This window comes from Marmota flaviventris, chromosome 5, assembly GCF_047511675.1.
Source record: "Marmota flaviventris isolate mMarFla1 chromosome 5, mMarFla1.hap1, whole genome shotgun sequence".
Taxonomy (NCBI): domain Eukaryota; kingdom Metazoa; phylum Chordata; class Mammalia; order Rodentia; family Sciuridae; genus Marmota; species Marmota flaviventris.
The window spans coordinates 36,751,803-36,769,882 of NC_092502.1; the positions used below are offsets into that span (position 1 = coordinate 36,751,803).

Genomic DNA, 18,080 nt, shown 5'->3' on the forward strand with positions numbered 1-18,080 from the left:
TCATTGCTACTAAAGTATTATTGCTTCTCCATATTCTCTGTGGGGGAAACTCAGAAGAAGGTGTATGTATATAACATTTATAATGGATGTACATAATACATGGATTTTTCAACTTTTTTTTGTATCAGGGATTGAACTCAGAGGCATTCGACTACTGAGCCACATCTCCAGCCCTATTTTGTATTTTTTATTTAGAGACAGGGTCTACACTGAGTTGTTTAGCACCTCGCTTTTTGCTAAAGCTGGCTTTGAATTCACGATCCTACTGCCTTAGCCTCCCAAGCTGCTGGGATGACAGGCATCGGCCACCACGCCTGGTGGGTTTTTCAATTTTGTAATGATGCGAAAGCAACACAAAATTCAGTAGAAACCCTTTTCCAGGAGTGAGCACCCCAGCTTTCTTACCCACAATGTTCTCCACAACTCCACAAGAGTTTCAGAACTGCTAACACATGTCCCCAGAAACCTGCCAACCAAAGGAATTTGTCTCAACTTCCTTATCTTTAGTCCCAGGACATGTAGTCCACATGCTATTCATTCGAAATATCGTTTGGTTCATTTTTTTTTTTCTGCTTACCTTCAATTTTAGGGTTTTTCCCTCTCTCTCATCCTTGTTGACTTTATATCCCTTGTCCTTCCCTTTCTAATGCAAACCTTAACATGGTTCCAACGTCCTGCTCAAAGGAGCATCAGTGCTCCTGTGCATTCCTTCTGTCCTTCCATTACATTCCCACCCACACCCTCATAATTGATCTACTCAGTTCCTGGTTTATCTTTCCTGTGTTTCTTTTTGCACAAATTAACAGACACGGGGGCAGGGGTTGTGGCTCAGTGGTGAGCACTTGCCTAGCATGTATGAGGTACCGGGCTCAATTCTCAGCACCACATATGAATAAATAAATAAATAAATAAATGGATAATAAATAAATAAAGATCCATCAACAACTAATAAAATATTAAAAACAATTAACACACATTTGTAACTTTTCTTATCTCCCCTTCTTTCTTATACAAAAGGCTGTGTCTGGGAATACTCTTGTACTTTGTTTCCTTGCTAACAGAACATCCTGCACATGGCACTAGACCAGCTCATAGAGGTCATCTTCTCCTCCCCTTCCTCCCTCCCTTTTCCTCCCTCCCTCCCTTCCATCCTTCCTTCCTTCCTTACCTCCTTCCTTCTCTCTTTCTTTTCCAGTACTAACAGGGATTGAATCAGGAGCATTCTATCACTGAGTTACATCCCTGAACTAGCATGCAAACTGGTGCCCAGTGCCACAAAACATTCAAACACCAAAAATAGAGCGTCAGTTGTTTCCACTGGTGATGGGATGGCTGACTAGGAGCTGTGGCTGTGGCTGCCCAGCATCATGAGAGGGTCATATATAGCTATACAGATATGGCCTGGGAAGAGATCCAAATTCAAAATTTGAAGTATGATTTCTTCTGAGCACACATTGCTTTTGCAGCATCATAAAGTTGAAAAAAAAATAAGTTGAACCATTATAAATCAGGGACTATCTGTACTTGTGCCTGGATATCCCATGATCTATAGCATCTCTCTAGCTCTCTGAGGGTCAGGACCTACTGGTTCCCCCTCCAAACTGGCCACTCATTATGATAACTGATCCCACCTGGCCTCTGAAAGATTTGCACTGCCCTTTGGCCCTATTCCTCTGAAGTCCTAACATCTCCATTGCTATCAGGGAATGTCTTCAACTGTTAGTTTTGGACTGGGAGGAACCACAGAGCTTCTCAATGTTGTCCACGCTCTGCTCCAGTGTTCTTCTGGAAAGTAGAATGTGCTCTGGGTCCTCTTGCAGAACGTATTTAACTGGGGCTCGGGGGCCTGCTGCACATACAGCATGTCCACTCTTGCATACCCACTTCTTTAAACACTGTGGTCCCTTTCTCCATTGCCTACCATGGTTGCTTCTGCACTGCTTAGTGAGGGCATTTGCTTCTTCAAAGTCTCCAAGAGCCAAGCTGGTAGCCTATCAGCACTGTTTCCTGGGGCCCTGTCAGGGTGTTAAGTCCTATGTCACAACAGTGCTCTCATACTGATAAACCTCTCTGTTCTTCAATATGGCACCCAGTGTCCTAGGCCCATTGCTGGCTCCTGTCCTGCCCCATTTGCAACATCCTGCAGTACCTCAGCATGTTATTCCTTTCCTCCCTGGAAGGCCCAGAATTCCCGTCTCAGTTATTTTCTGTTGCTATTACAAAAATACCCAAGGTTAGATAATTTATAAAGAAAAGATGTTTAGGTTGGACATGATAGCACACACCTGTAATCCCATCTACTCTGGAGATTGAGGTGCCTTTCCCTATAATCCATCCTGGTATCACCACAGTGAAAGTTCTAACAAGTGTCCCTTTACAGCATGCCAATGGTGGGGCAATCAGGTTAGCAAGCCAGCAGGAAGCCAGCTCCAAACTCCCAGTTTAGAAGAGTCAACTTCCTGAGACCATGCCCAGCACCCCATCTTGGGTCAAGATTTTTTAATGTATCAGCACCATCTGCAAGGTAGCAAAGGCAGCTGAACTGGGCAGGGGGAGGCTGAACTGAAATACAGTCACAACAGAAGCCTCAGCCAATCATACAAGCACAGAGAAACTGGAGTAGCCCTTTGGAGATGTTCCAAATTGAAAACAAAAGAGTCTGGACCTTCTTACCCCATGTTGCCCAGTCTCCAGATGTGGGCTGCCCCTGGGAAGGGGCATAACCTTGGGCAAGGCAGCCGTTTCCATGGAAGACAAGTCTCAGGTTCAGCAGCTGTCCTGAAGGGGTGTCTGATTTCAGACTCCACTATGACTGGCACCACGATCTGGTTCGATCTTCCCACTTTGGGTCCAACACAGAGAAGTTTCACAGTGGCTGTCTCAGGTTTAGACAAGCCCTGTTATTGAGTATTCCTATAATGCCACAGAGCTGCTATACAGTAGAGATGGGGAGAGAAGAACCCAGTCAGTTGATTGGGATAGGCTAAATGCAAGGAGTAAGAGGCAACTGCAAACTTTGTTATTACACAAGCAAGAGTTGAAAAGAAATCATGTAGGGGGTGAAAATATGACTAATAAAGCAGACTTAAGTTTTGTCCTACTAGAAGCCTAGGACCTTCTTAGTCCTCCAGCTGTCATCATAACATGATGTAGTCAGTAGGATGGTAATATACATAGCTTTTGAACTTGCAGATGACTCCATGTGGTTGGGCCTTGTCTTGTGTTACATAAATCTGGTTACTTACAAAAGTTATAGACCCAACCTGCAGCTTTAAAATTCATGATGAGGAAAGGTGATGGTGTCATAGGAATACATACAAAGGTAGGCAAGCATTTGTCTGTTGCATACAATGTATTTAGGTCTTCTCATAACTTAATAAGAATGTCAAAGTCCAGCTTTTCTTTCCTTAACCTTGTGAAGTTCTGCTTTTCCAAAGAAAAATGGAGCCTTCTGCATTGACTCCACAGAGCAACCAAACAGCCACGCTTGTCAGGGGCTGGTTTCTGCTTCTGGTTCTGGTCACAATCTGTGTTGTCAGGACTTGCTCAGTTAGCCTGCAGTGCTGAAATCTTCTGATTTGGTCACGTTCTGGACCACCCCCCAAACCCCAGTAGCAGCTACCATATTTGTTGTGGTTTTGTAGCAGACAGCATCTTGTTTTTTCCTACTGTAGGTTACCCCTCTCAGATTGCATTTCAGGAAACTTAGATAGCAGTGGCTCCATGAATTCTTTCTGATTTCCACTTTGAATAGGGGTCTGAAGTTACATTTTCCAACTTCCATTTAATGAATTCTGTGCACTGACTAGACCCCGTGGCTTGGCTTACTGCCACCATTCAACTGGTAACTTCTCCTTGATGCCTGAGTACAATCAGCCTCAAAGGGGCCCATACATTAAGAGGTGTATGACAGCCAGGTGTGGTGGCACATGCCTATAATCCCAGCATCTCAATAGGCTGAGGGAGAAGGATTGCACGTTTAAAGCTAATCTCAGCCATTTAGGGAGGCCCTAAACAACTTAGCAAGACCCTGTCTCAAAATAACAAATAAAAAGTGATGCAGATGTAGTTCACTGATAAAGCACCTCTAGGTTCAATCCCCAGTACCCACCCCCTGAAAAAAAAACATATAACAGGTGAAATGTCCAAAAAAGAAAATGTATCACCGCCCATTTCTTGTGCTGGCCAGAGATACCCTGGAATACATTTAAGTTCAGGCTCTTGCAAGCTTGTTCACAGGCAGCTCCCATTTTGCAATTCCCAATGGCTTTGCAGCCACATTGCCAGCTCCAGGCCTGTGTCAGTTGACTGGCTGCAAGGCAGCCTTATTGATAGTACTGCTAACAGTGGTGTGGCAGTCTAATCCCAAGGTGAAACATGAATCCCCTGACCTTGCCCTAACTTACCTTGGGCATCTCTTGAGGATGGGCAAGCTAGTAAGTCTTGCAGGGGCTGGCAGAAGTTCTGGAATGGCACAGGCTTGCACTGAGGTTCACTGAACCCCAAAGGCACTTGGTGGAGGCAAAAGCTGCTCCTGGATTGGACATAAAAAAACCTCTTTGCTTTTTAAATTCAACATGTGGGGTGGCACCTAATTTCACCTTCTGGGCATTCCACCCCCTTGTGTTGACAGTGCTTCTCTTCCTTTGGGGGAAATTCCTTCTTCCCTCTGAGCTTTGGCTGGAGGGATCCTTTCCAGCATTTGTACCTCAGTTAAATATAATCTTCTTAAGAGACCTGCCCTGACTGCCTCCCATCGCTATCTTATCACCCTGCTTTGATTCCTTTTACACCTCTCTGGAATGTTTTGGGGTTGTTGTTGTTTTGTACTGGGGATTTGAATCCAGGAGTGCTATGCCACTAAGCTATACCTCTAGCCCTTTTTGAAATATGGTCTCACTAAGTCATCAATGCTAGCCTTGAACCTTCAATCCTTTTGCCTAAGCCTCCTGAGTCACTGGGACAATAGGTGTGCATCACCACGCCCAGCTTCTGGAATGATCTTGATGGCTTGTGTGTGTGAAGTCTCCATAGGAGACTGGAGCAAGGACCTTGACCTCCTGGATTGCTGCTATCCTGGTTACATTTCCTGTCCCTGGCAGAATGCTTTGCCACAGCAGGTGCTCCCTAACAGCTGCTGGGCAAACTGTCCTTTATGGAGCCCTCCTCCACCACCCTAAGCCTGGCTAGCAACCTGTGAGATACTGGGTGGTGGCAGAGTTGCAGAGACCTGAAACCACCTGGTCCTTGCCACTCCTGAGGTCCGACTGGTCAATACCTCCTTGACTCTGAAGTTATGCCTAACTTCCGACATGGCTGCAAAGAAGGAATTTTTAGAGCTATTAGCCACATTTCTTTTCAATTGGCTCACAACAGCCCCCCACCCCCCAAACCATTATCTAAGTTACTATGTTCAAAACCTTCATATTTAAAATAACTGCTGGGGATATAGCTCAGTTGCTAGAGTGTTTGCCTTGCATGCACAAGGCCCTGGGTTCAATCCCCAGGAGCACAAACAACAAAAACCCTGCATTCTATCTAGATGTAAGATCATCCTATCTCACAATTTACTTAACCAATCCACTATGGCAGCTGTGTAGATTATCCTACTTCTCTGCATTTATGAATAGTATTACTATGAACACCACTGTTATAAGCTTTTTTAGAAAGGTTACAGAAGGATGGCTTCTTAGAATTGGAATTGTGGGGCTAGAGAGATAGCATGAACATTTTAAGGAGCTTGATGACACTTCTTGCAAAACTTCCCACAGCAGATATTCCAGTAACCTGCTTCACCATGCAGTGGCCAGCACTGGGTTATTATTCATCTGCGTTCACCTGCCAAGCAGGATTGGTGCATACTAATTCTGGTTTGAGTTGGTTCCGCAAGTCTTAAGTGTTTTTCTTTTTCCTTTATTGTCCCTTACATGGCAAGGCCATAAACATGGTTTTGTGTTTGTCATGCATGTTTCCTCCCTTTCTACTATTTAATCTAGCTTTTAGGGATACTTTTCCACCCCACCTCCCTGCTCTTCTCTGTGCTTTCAGGAATGCCGGCTGCTTCCAGCTTCCAGTTCCTGGTGGGTAGAGTGGGGAAGAGTGGCCACCATTCACCCCTGAGAACCAGACTCCATCATCAGATCTCCCTTCACAGCATGATGCTGGCAGGGAAGACACACGTGAGCACACTGTTCTCACGATGAAAAAGGGAAACCAAACCCTACCTAAAGAGGGACTAAGAAGGACCTGGGGAAGAAAATCTTTGAGGGTACATACCCAAGTTTTAAATAAAACATCAGACCACTAAGGACCTAAAATATTCTGAGTTATCTATTCCACCTTCCCTCACACTAGACACGGGACATGCCTGAGAGGGGAGTGACCCTGGCTTTTCTAGTGATGTTAGCTCCTGTATCCATCATCATATAACAGAAGTTACTCTGAGGCTTCAACATACCAACCCCTGTAACAATGTGCAATAAGAAAGCTAAGTTGAATCACAAAAAGAAGTCAACGAAGAATTTCTTGCTGGCTTGCCCGACAGTAAATCAAATACACAGGCAGTTTCCATACTAGCAAAATACTTTTATTATTTTTATAGTGATAAAACAAGGAAAGTAAAGGTTTCTTTTTGGTGTATACCAGAGTTAAGGGAAGTAGAAGAATAGGGAATTAACAGGATTTTTATGTACTTCTGATGACCATAAAAAGTTAACAATACCAACTGTTTGCCATAAAACTTATCATAGCTCCCCCAAAACACATATATAAAGGATCATAGTTTTAAAATCTATAAAAGTAAAAAATATACAGTCGGAAGCTCTAACGCTTATTCCATCTTCAATATAAAATTGTAAACATTTATTTACACAAAGCACATGTGTATAATGAAAGTCCGAGCACCCTTTTCTTCTGAGTCATGGCTCTGGGAAGATGGGGATGTGCACGGAAGCAGAGTCATCTCCTCCCCTGACTCCCCAAAGCCAGATTCATAAATAAAGCCATGGGCAGCTCCCAGGGGGACCCCAAGAATCACATTTTATTGCTATGACACTGCAGCAAGTGAGAAGCCCACTGTCTGTGGAGCCGGCTGAGTCTAAGGCAGAGTGCAGGGGCCGGCAAGTGCTTGGGGCACAGAGGCAGAAGGCGGGCAGCAGCTGGGGGAGACCAGGAGAGGAACAAGGATCCAAAACCAGCCTTCAGCCCTGTTTTTGGTAGAAAACCCACTGAAGTCACCCTCTTCCCCTTCAGATTGGGGAACTTGCTCAGAGGGTGGAGTCTTCACTGGCTTTATGATTCATCCCCTTAAGAGCTAAATTGAGTATCTGGGGAAGGCTGGGAGAATGGTTAAAGGAGAAATGGCCCACACACCACTGGTGGTGGCAAATGGCTATCAGAAACGAGGATCTGAGGGTCCAAGTACCCCCAGTGAAAAAGGCACTGCTGGTGCAAACTAATTACCAACCTGCGTACAACCCTTTCATCCTTCCAAAGTGATCCAGTCTGATCACAGGAGTATTCTCCTTGGCTCATATCTTCACATGATACTCCATTAATGATCTATTTTGAGACTCTAGGGAAACAAAGAGGGGGTTGTGGTTTCTCCACAGACCACTGCGTATGCCACTCTTTTCAGTGGACTCTTTTCCCTCCACCACCCTGTGTAAAGAGTTTTGCACTGCGCTCACCATCTTGCTTTCAATATGAAGAAGTGCTCTTTCTTGTTTTCCACAAACAGCCCACACACCATATTCCATTCTGTGGGCTCTCAGCTCAGTCAAGTCCATTAACTAATAGACCTTCAAAGAGAATCCACTTAAATCTTTAGAGGATGTGTTAGTGTTATAAAGCAATCTTTAAAAGTGCAAGTCATCTGATGTGGGAGTGGCAGAAGTCAGCTAAGTAGAATCCCTTCCCCTGGGCTGGCCTGCAGCCTCCTTCCCCAAACCTTTATAGTGCTAGGGGTTCCCCAAGGACTTTTAATGACTCTTTCCCCCCTGCAATGTAGTAAATCACTGTTCCTATTATGGCTGGAGAGAGGAAGAAGGGGAAGCAGAAAGAAAGGTCATGGGAAAAGAAGATGGGGTAGAAAAAAGTCATCTGCACACAACTGAACAATGATTATGCTCCACCATGTTAGTACAAATTGCCAGAGAAGCTGCAAAAGGTGGAGAGTCGTAACACATGGGGATACTAGATCTCCGAATCTCCACCTTCAGCATTTAGCCTGGGGTCCTGGTGCCAGGATATGGAAGGAACTCCTTCCTGGGAGATTGGGGTACTCAAGAGTGACAACAAGGAAGAACAGCACTAGGAGGAGCTGCTGGGAAGACCCTCTGTGGGTAATCAGATCTGCTATCTCATGGCCTCCTGTTCCTTTTTGGCATGTGCAGTCATAGCCTGCGTTTACAGAAATAATTTTCTAGCTTCTCCCCTGAAAGCTGACAAAGAGCAGGAATAAAAACAGGCTCTTAATCAAAAGGAACCCTAGGTTTCCAACGCCTGCTTAATCAATTTAAATCATCACCTATCTAATCTGCTTAAAACCCTTTAAAAATTTTTAAAAAATCTTTTCTATGCTACAAATTGCAAATAATTCTGCTATTTGAAGTTTCAACAACAACAAAAACTGTCTCAGCATTGAGGCAAGTGGAGAAATCTTGGGAGTCAACATGATGGCACAGATTTTTATAAGCCTGACATTATGGGGCTTCACTGTTGCTACTGTTGTTTTTTTTTTGGTCATTTGAATAGGAAACCACCTTTAGAATCCTATCCTGCTGTCCCAACACCCAGCAGTCATGCCAGCAGAAGAGCGGGGGTCAGCCCAAAGGACTGCGACTGCTGGCCTGGGAGCCCCAAATATCCTGACCAGGGCTGGTCTCGGCCACAGCTTAGGCTCTGCCTTGCAGGGTTCCCTGGGCCATGGGCTTTTGGTCCAAAGTAGTTGCTCTTTCTTGCATCTGAGAACAAAAATACAGGATGTGTGAACACTAAAAACACCATAAATTCCTCCATTAATGTGACCCTAGAAGGTCATCCAAATCATTCATCCACTCCTCGGAAGTCCTGTTTTTCAGCAGGGAGTCGATCAGGTCGGTGTGTCCAGCCACACTGGATAGCCCACTGCTGCTTGGCTGCCCACTGTAGGCAAAGGGCAGCTCCTGGCCCACGGTCCGCCCAGGGTAGGCCTGGGTGCAGTGCAGTCCGGCCCGGCTGCTCATCTGTGAGGCAGGGCTTTGGCTAAAGGCCCCTAGCTCAGGCCCTGCAGGGTTCAGGCTGGGCAAGCCCTGCTGTGGGGCCGCCTGGGGGGGTGCAGGGGCTGGGGCGTTGGTCCTTTGCTGTGTGCTCACTGCGGGCAGCATGGACCCTGCTGCAGCTGCTGAGCTCATGGGGGCCATGGGCCTGCTGGGCATTGCCTGGGAGAACTGTGGACTGGACATTTTCAGGTGGGCCTGTTGCATGTGGAAACTGGAGGCTGCAGTAAAGGGACTTACACTGCTGTTCCCTGGAGTCTGGCTGTTCAGGTTCGGCATTCCCTGATGTTGCCAGGAGGCATTTTGGCCTCCTATAGATGCTGACACCCTTGGGACTTGTGGCTTAGTTAAACCAGAGGTCAGGGTCCCCTTATTGTGTTGCTGGGAGAGACTGGAGCTCCCCAGGGAGTTCTGTCCATAAGCAGCTGAAACTGAGGTGTTCTGGCCCACGCTGGTCTGCCTTGGAATGTGGGCATGTCCATTGGTGGCCTGTGGCGGGGGCTGGGCAACCATCTGGGTTATGCCAGAGGCCATACCATAGAGACTGCTCTGAGTCATGCTCTGAGAGCCCGTGAACTGGGCCACACCCCGGTCCTGCTGGCCTGAGTTTGAGGGGAGAGAAGAAACTGAAGCATGTCCAGGGCCCATTGGCATTAGATTCCCAGGCTGAGGGAACACTCGAGGACAGCTGGAGTTGGACGAACCCAAGTTGTTCATGCCAGGCACAGTAGCAGAGGATCCTATAAAACAGAAGATTCTATCAATCAAATCAGCATTTCTTTCTTTTTTTTTTGGTAAAGTCAACATTTCTTGACTGCCACTGTGGAGACAACTCTAAGACTCAAGTTGTAGCCATTCAGAGGCATGAAAGACAATGTCCTAATACCAGATCTGTTGAGCACAGGTACACTGCCAAGAAGAGAATCCTGGGGGAGTCTTCAGAAAGAAGGTGACAAATACCCTGGGCTTTAGAAGTGTAGAAGTTTAGCAAATTAACAGCTTGGAGGAGAAGAACATTCCAGGCAGAGAAAAGAATGTGTACAGGCCAGAGTTATGAAAGGCAGTATAGGGACATTAAGAGGCTGGCTATGGCTGCAGCAAGGGGACAGTATCTAGTTAGTTAGCAATAAGACAGAAGAGCTAGTCCAGGTCAGACTGAAAAAGCTGAGGATGGCCTTTGAAGAGCAGGCCAAACAGGAGTTGGTCTGAGACTGTGCTTTAGTTTTGCTGGAGAAATAAATGTTCAGGTCACTTTGCTGAGGTAGTGGTAATACGGAGAGGGCTCGGTAAAGTCATTTCACCAGACCCCAATGTTTAAGCCATAAAATAACAAGATGGTCAAGAAGGGAAGAGTCTAGCATGAAAACAACTATTTACTGAGCACCTAGTATGTGGCAGGTGCCATTCTGACAGGCAGCAGGGAAGGCCCCTGTCCTCAGGGAACTTGCTGTTTAGGGTTTTTAGCCTAGGTAACAGGTACATGGTAACACCATTAATCCACACAGGTTTTTTCTGGATAGGAGGATCATTGTTCAGGGATTGGCCACAACTTAATACTTTCCTTTTCTTCTTTCTATTAGTACCTAAATAAAAACTGGGCCAAGGAAAAGAGGAGAGTCCATAACAGTCCATAACAATGTGAAATGGGGTTGGAGGCAGGAAACATGGACCAGACCCAGGGTTCTGAGATACCTGTGGACTCCAATCCCATGTTTTCAGTTGGCCCACACATAAAACCTCATCTGGTCTTTTTTCCAGGACACATGGATATAGTCATTTTCTCTGGCACACTTTATAGTGAGGGTCATTGACTAAGGAAAGAGGTTTCTAAGATATTGCAAGAAAAGTTAGGAAAGCAGAAATAGATCAGCTCTTACGGTCACCTGAAACCTCTATGCACTTCTGGAGTGACAGCCCAAGAAAGTTACCCAACACATCTCAGGACAACTGCTGAGACCTCAGTATGCTTCCTACCCTTTCCTGGCTAACTCATGCAGCTGTTTTTGACACCAAAGTGAGCAAATGGGGAGAGAAAAGAAGCAAAAAGCTATAGAAGTACATTAAGTTTCTCCTTATCTAGAAAACAAGAAAGGGTTATTTTTTTGAAGAGACACCTAAAGGAAGAATTATAGAAGCCATTTCCTGTTTGTAAGATGACCTCTGAGTAGACATTATTTTCTTTCAAAGGCATTTCCAGCAATCTGCCTGGTGCTACACAGTGACTAGAGTGATAGGTCCCCTCAACAGACTAAGGCTTCCAGGAGTGAGTAAATCCATTTCAGGCAGGGAACAGGAAATCAGTACTCAACAACGATCAACAAGGAACTGAGAAGACCTGATTGGTATGCCCAAACCTGTTTCTCTCTGCATCCACTCCACCCCCTTACCTGTGAACTGTCCAACCTGCTGTGGGAAGGTGCTTTGTGTTGGGTCTTGGTACTGGGGGGGTGGGCGGGTCAAATGGCGCTGAAACTGCTGCTTCTCCTAGAAGTGCCAATAATGACAAAACAATACACAATCAGAAACAAAAACAAAAACAAACAGGAGAGTCGGGTCAGAGAAAAGCAGTGTTCAAGACTGTTATTCACAGAGGGGCTCCTGAAGGAATAATGCAGGTGAGCATTATTTGAGCATTAGGGATTGAAATCAGGGGCGTTCCACCACTGAACTATATCTCTAGTCCTTTTTTTAAAATAAGTTTTATTTTTGAAACAGGGTCTCACTCAGTTGCTGAGGCTGTCCTTGAATTTGTGATCCTAATGTCTCAGCCTCCTAAATTGCTGGGATTACAGGTATATCACTGTGTCCAGAACATCTGGGGAACTTTTAATAAATAGTATGAAACCAAAGATACAATGAGTAATGAATTAAACAACAACAACAAAAAAGGCAGGTGTATCAGTTTAGAAAAATGGAGGGTAAGTAAGGGAAATCAAAGCCATAATGAGATACTACTTCATACCACTAGGATAAAAAAAAACAGAGAACTAGGTGTGTATGTCAGTGGTAGAGTACTTGCCTAGCATGTGCAAGACCCTGGGTTCGATCTCCAACACTATGGAGGGAAAAAACAGTAAGAAAATAAAAAGCATTTGTGAGGATATAGAGAAATTTGCACTCTCATACACTACTGGTGGGAATGCAAAATGATGTGGCCACTGTGGAAAACAGTCTGGCAATTCCTCAAAAGGTAAACACAGTTACCATATGACTCAGCAATTCCACTAGTATATTCCCAAGATATTTCAAAACATGTGTGGCTGGGCACAGTGGCGCACACCTGTAACCCCAGCAGCTCAGGAGACTGAGGCAGGAGGACTGTGAATTCAAGGCCAGCCTCACCAACACTGAGGTGCTACACAACACAGTGAGACCCTGTCTTTAAATAAAATACAAAAAAAGGCCTGGGGATGAGGCTCAGTGGTTAAGTGCCTCTCTGGATTTAATCTCCAGTACCAAAACAAAAAACAAAAAACCCAAATCACATGTCTGCACAAAAATTACTAAATCAATGTTTAGAGCAGTGTAATTCATAGTAGTCAACAAGCAGAAACAACCTAAATACTCATGAACAGATGGATGAATGACTAATAAAAGTACCCAGTTGAATCTTGAGAACATCTACACAAAATGCCTAGAATAGGCAAATGTGCAGAGATAGAAAGCAGATTAGACACCGTATAGGGTTGAGGAGATTGGGGAATGAAGAATGTACTCATAGGGTTGAGGAGATTGGGGAATGAAGAATGTACTCATGGACATAGGTCTTGTTTTTAGGTGAAGAAAATGTTCTTGGACTGTAGTGATGGATGCAAAATTCTGAATACATTAAAAACACTGAATTGTACAGTTTAAATGAGTGAATAATATCTTATATGAACTATATCCCAATAAAGCAATAATTTTTTTAAATGGCAGAATTGGGTCAGTGATCATTCTCAATTAGACTTCATTCCCTCGAGCCAGTTCCTGTGTACTTAAAATCATGAGAACTTTGACTTAATAACCCTTAGTGCCTGCACACTGAGCTTGGTGACTAAGCCAGTAAACTGTGCATCCTGATTCTAGAACCTCAAGGACATCTTCACTCCTCTCCCCATGTTCTGGCTGACAATAAACCACATTTACAAAGCTGGGACCCATGGTTCCTGATGAACAAGGGAGCTCGGTGACATGGCAAAATGCACTTTATACTTAAGAGTTCTAGTCATAGATTCTGCCTTCATTCATCCCAAGTGACACAAGGTAGCTTCAGACATAGGCCACCTCTGTTGGAGAAATGCCACACTCCTAGAAAGTATATGTTAAAGGACAAAGCATTCTAACACCAGGCATGCAAGCAAAACAAGGTAAGTCCACAGGTGCAAATAGAGTCTGCTTGATTTTCTTCCTCCTTTCTCTTTTTACCTGTTCTGCCAGAAGGTGCTGCTGCTGCCTCTGCAGAAACTGTTGTTGCTGCAAATGTTTTTGCTGCTGCTCCCTCTTCTGTTGGTCCAAAAGCAATTGATGCTGTTTCATTACAGCTGCCTGCTGCTGGCTGCTGAGATAGGGGGAGCTGTTGTGAGTGTTGGTCACGGACACAGCAGGTGGCTGGGTCCCCACGCTGGCAGCCTGGGCTGGCACAGGGATGCTGGAAGGGTTCTGCTCCTGTCAACACAGATGAAAAAGGATAGAGTCAGGGGTGGGTGGGTGGAGTCTTCATGCTCTGATCAGTCCAGATGAGCTCCAGCTCTAGGGAGAACCTCATTCAAGGCTCACTCTCTTAAGTCAAGCCTCTGCTTCCCAGCTGACCTCCTATAAAACCTTCCAGTGGGATGCGGCAGAGACCAAAACAGATACTACCTGAGCACTTGACATGTTAGCTTGGCTCCCTACGGTTCACCAGTGGCAGAAGTGTGGTTTTACTTAAATTAAGCATATTCAAGCTCTCAAATTTCCAAGTTCCAATAAGCAATAAAGACTTATAAATGCTCACTTACCAGAACATGTGCATGAAAAGAGACCCATAATCTGAGGGAGGTTCTGTTCAACAGAAATGTTATATCCCCAGGGTGTGGACCTGGGTTTGGGGCTATCCCTAAACTGCCAGGAATCATATGTCTATCTACTTGCATATAAGCATTTTTCTGGGAAGAAACTGGTTAGGTTTTTGTCAGATACTATGCTCAAAAAATACTGTGTTATCAATGGAAACTTTAACAGATTCTCTGTTAGTATATAAACCAAAAATAGGAGTCATGTCAAAGGCTACCATATTATTCCAGCATCATTACTCACATGTAGAAGAATGGGAAAACAGTACAGGAAAAAGGCAAAAAGCAATTATTATTCAAACAAATTCAACTTCTTGAGCTCCTTTGCAGTTCTTATTCGTTTGTGCATATAATCTTCCCAAGATTCTTAGATTCTGATAGTATAATTCCTTCACCCTGTCACCAGAAGCTAAAGGGCTCCTTGAGAGTACTCTGTAAGATACTTACCAGCATGTCGCTCTCCTTTTCTGAAGTTCATATGTAATAGCTATGTACTTTTTTTTTGTTTTATTGTTTTGAGATCATATCAATTTATTGTGTATGTATATACTTTTCAGAAATGAAAAGAATATGATGACAATTATTTTTAAACTTCACTTAAGTTTTCTGGTCTCTAATCTTTTGAGGATAAGACTAAGTAAGCTTCAAACTGAGAAGCAATCTCCAAAGCAGAAATGAACAATACATACAAAATATGAGATAGAAGAGGGAGGGAGTCTCATGTCTTTCTTCATATCTGTCCACAGCCTTGGCCTCCAGAGTTCAAATGTAGAAGAAATATATTAAAGGCAAACTTCTTATTTTGAAATTTGGCTTGGGCCTAATGGTCAGGTTATAGATGTCTGTTTCCTCTTGAGTTGCGGGTTTAAGCACCATCATATGCACACATGTCTACATGCATTTCTGTATAACTCAATACCATCTAATAAAAAAATCCAACTTTAAATTAGTGGACATAGGGCAAACAGTACGCAATATGTCATTGAATCCTGACATTCTCCCTATAATGGATTTATTAGTTATCTATCACTGGATAACAAGCAACTCCAAAACTTATTAACTCATGATTTATCTGGGAAACAATTCAGGCAGGGCATAGATGGGCTCCTCCTGTCTTGTGGATTAGCTGATGGTTCACAAGGAGGCTCAGTTTTAGAGGGTGATCTAGCTGTCACTGGGGCACCTTGATTCTATTCCCCTGGAAGTAGAATCTAGTAGATAACACATTTCCCACCTTCCAGGGCATCCCTGGGTCCTCCCTATAGCTCTTCCAGCACCTGTACCTGTTCAATTCCTAGTAATGCAAAAGAAAAAAGGGGGAAAAAAAAAAAAAAGTGAAGCAGTTCACTTACCTGGCCAGGTTGAACTAGTGATCGGAAGGGCATATTTCCGGGCTTTGGTTTCATTGTAGTAAACAAGGAGTTCTGCTCATTATTCAGATGAGGCAGCTGCTGAGGAAGATAGGCCATCAAAGCTGGCTTGCTCTGGCCAGACCCAGGACCACCTTGCCCACAGTCCGCTTTGTAATGAGAAAGGGGTTTTGTATTGCCGTAGTCTAGCATTGAGCCTTGGTTATTCACTGAGTTCTGATTCAAGTTACCCAGTGGCTGGTGACTCAGCAGGTTCACATGGCCTGACTGGAGGTAGGCACCTCCAGGCCGAGGGGAACTCTTGTTTACACTAGGCATCATGAGCAGTTTGGAGTTGGAGAAGTCTTGCTTGTAGCTGGAAGGGCTGGCAGGTTTCTCCATGGCATAAGGGACATCTAAGGGACTGTGGGAAGGTCCTGTTTGCTGCCATGTGGACATCTGGCCTGGGGTGGATGCTGGGGTGGCCTGCTGTGGGTTCTGGAGCATTTGCTCACGCTTCTGCTTGGCAGCAATCTGCTGGAGCTGGTGGGCAGAAGACAGCTCTGAGGCCCCTCCTGGGCCCTGGCTAGGCAATACCACATTTGGAAGGGCCCTTTGTGCATTCTGGGCTTGGGCTGATGCCGGCATCAGGTTAGAACCGGGATTGTCTGCCACGGGTTGACCAGAGGTATGAAACAGGGTCTGAGGACCTCCAAGGCTGGGGGAATCTGTGCTAACAGGGGCAGATGATGGCCCCAGAAAGGTCTGTCCTGCAGACCCAGTCCTGACTTGTGGAGAGCCTAACTGTTCTTGCTCAAAGGTTGCTGGAGAGAATTCTGTCTTAATATTAATGTCTTGGGCCAAGGGGGTTTGGGTGGCAGAGGCAGAAGGCTCTGGATCTTTCTTTTCCTCAAAGTCCTCTGTAAACAGGTCCTTCATGTCTTCATCAGGCACTGACCTGTTCAGCTCCTCGATAAGCTCCTTCCACTCCTGCTCGTTAAGGTTAAGGTCAGGCATGAGGTTGCTCTGCGATATAGAACCCCCAGCCCCAGCAATCATGCAGGGCAGGTCATCAACAGGTTCCTGCTTCAGTTCTTTATTCAGGCTCAGAGGAAATGACTCACCAGGGTTGCTGCCTCCATTCAAGTGGAGGCTGGAGTCTGCAAGACACTTTTTGTTGATGGAGTCTAGCCCCAGGGAGTGCTTTCCACTGGACTGCAGGGAATCGCCCCCAGTATTGTCAGGTGGACCAAGGGGTGAGGCTGGAGGCAGCCCATTGGTAGACACAGCTATGCCCAGAGGGGCCTCCCTGCGGGTCTTCTTATGCCCAGGAAAGAGATCTCCATAGCCATTTTGTTGATCACCATTCTGAGGGGAGGCAGCACTGTCAAGATTCCTCTTCACTGTATCATGAAGATGCTGAAAACATTGGAAAAAGAAACTTAGATACCTAATAACATGTCCAAGGTTCCCTCTGCTTTCAATAGTGACTTAAACCAGCATCCCTTTAATCCTTTCCTGTGGGTGTGCACCGCCCATTTGTGGGGAACTTCCTGGCCAGTCAGAATTGGATGTCTAGTTCAGCCAGGGGAAAGCAATGCACTAAACCCTGTCTTTTTGCAGGATACAAGCCTGATGCTGCCCAATGCCACCTAGTTTGAGAGTATGCCCAAGAATAGAGCTAAGGAAAAAAGAGCCAGTGGATACATCTACATTCTTGAGGGCACCACTGGAGCCTTGAATCTTATCATACCTGAGACCAGTCATCCTCCTGGGTTTTGTACTTACATGAACCAATAAATTTCTTCTTGTGTTTAAGCTGGTTTAATTTGGATTCTGTTACTTTCAGTAGAGGAAGCCCTGGCCAGTGCTCTGGTCAAGGTGTGTGCTGTCCTCAAGTACCCTGCTTCTACTAGGTTGCATAGGCCTGCTTCTTCTTCTTCTTCTTTTTTAATTAGTACATATTAACTATACAGAATAAGTTTCATTGTGGCATACTGTACATACATATAACATCTCTGATCATTTCTATCTCCCCATTCCCCCTCTCTCCCCTCCCTTCCTCTTCTCCAATATTCACAGTCGCTTTCTTTCTTTCTCTCCCTCTCTCCCTCTCTCTCCCTACCCCCCCATCTCTCCCTCCCTCCCTCTCTCTCTTTCTTTCTTTCGTGTGCAGTACTGGGGATTGACTGAGTTATATCTTCAGCTCCTTTATAATTTTGTTTTAAGACAGGGTCTTGCTAAGTTGCCCAGGCTGGCTTTGGACTTGCCATCTCTGTCAGCCTTCTGAGTAGCTGAGATTACAGATATATGCCATCATGCCCAAAGCCCACCTGTCTTCATACCCTTCCTGGGTCTATCCCCTTTCTCCCCACTGAATTGCTCCTTTATATGTCATATAGGATTATGACCTTAAGATTCCATCCACTTTCCTCCCCATC

General features: G+C 45.0%; 1 protein-coding gene across 1 annotated transcript in view; it reads right to left on the reverse strand.

Moving 5' to 3' along the window:
• Positions 1–6,564: 6,564 nt before the first annotated feature.
• The window catches only part of Maml1 (mastermind like transcriptional coactivator 1), a 43,146-nt gene continuing 31,630 nt past the window's right edge, over positions 6,565–18,080 (reverse strand). The window contains exons 2-5 of the mRNA XM_027953338.2: positions 15,643–17,058; positions 13,665–13,904; positions 11,645–11,741; positions 6,565–9,997 (exon numbers count right to left, since the gene is read on the reverse strand). Of these exons, the coding sequence (XP_027809139.2) occupies positions 9,018–9,997; positions 11,645–11,741; positions 13,665–13,904; positions 15,643–17,058 (2,733 nt within the window). The 3' untranslated portion in view covers positions 6,565–9,017. The remainder of the gene's footprint in view (positions 9,998–11,644; positions 11,742–13,664; positions 13,905–15,642; positions 17,059–18,080) is intronic.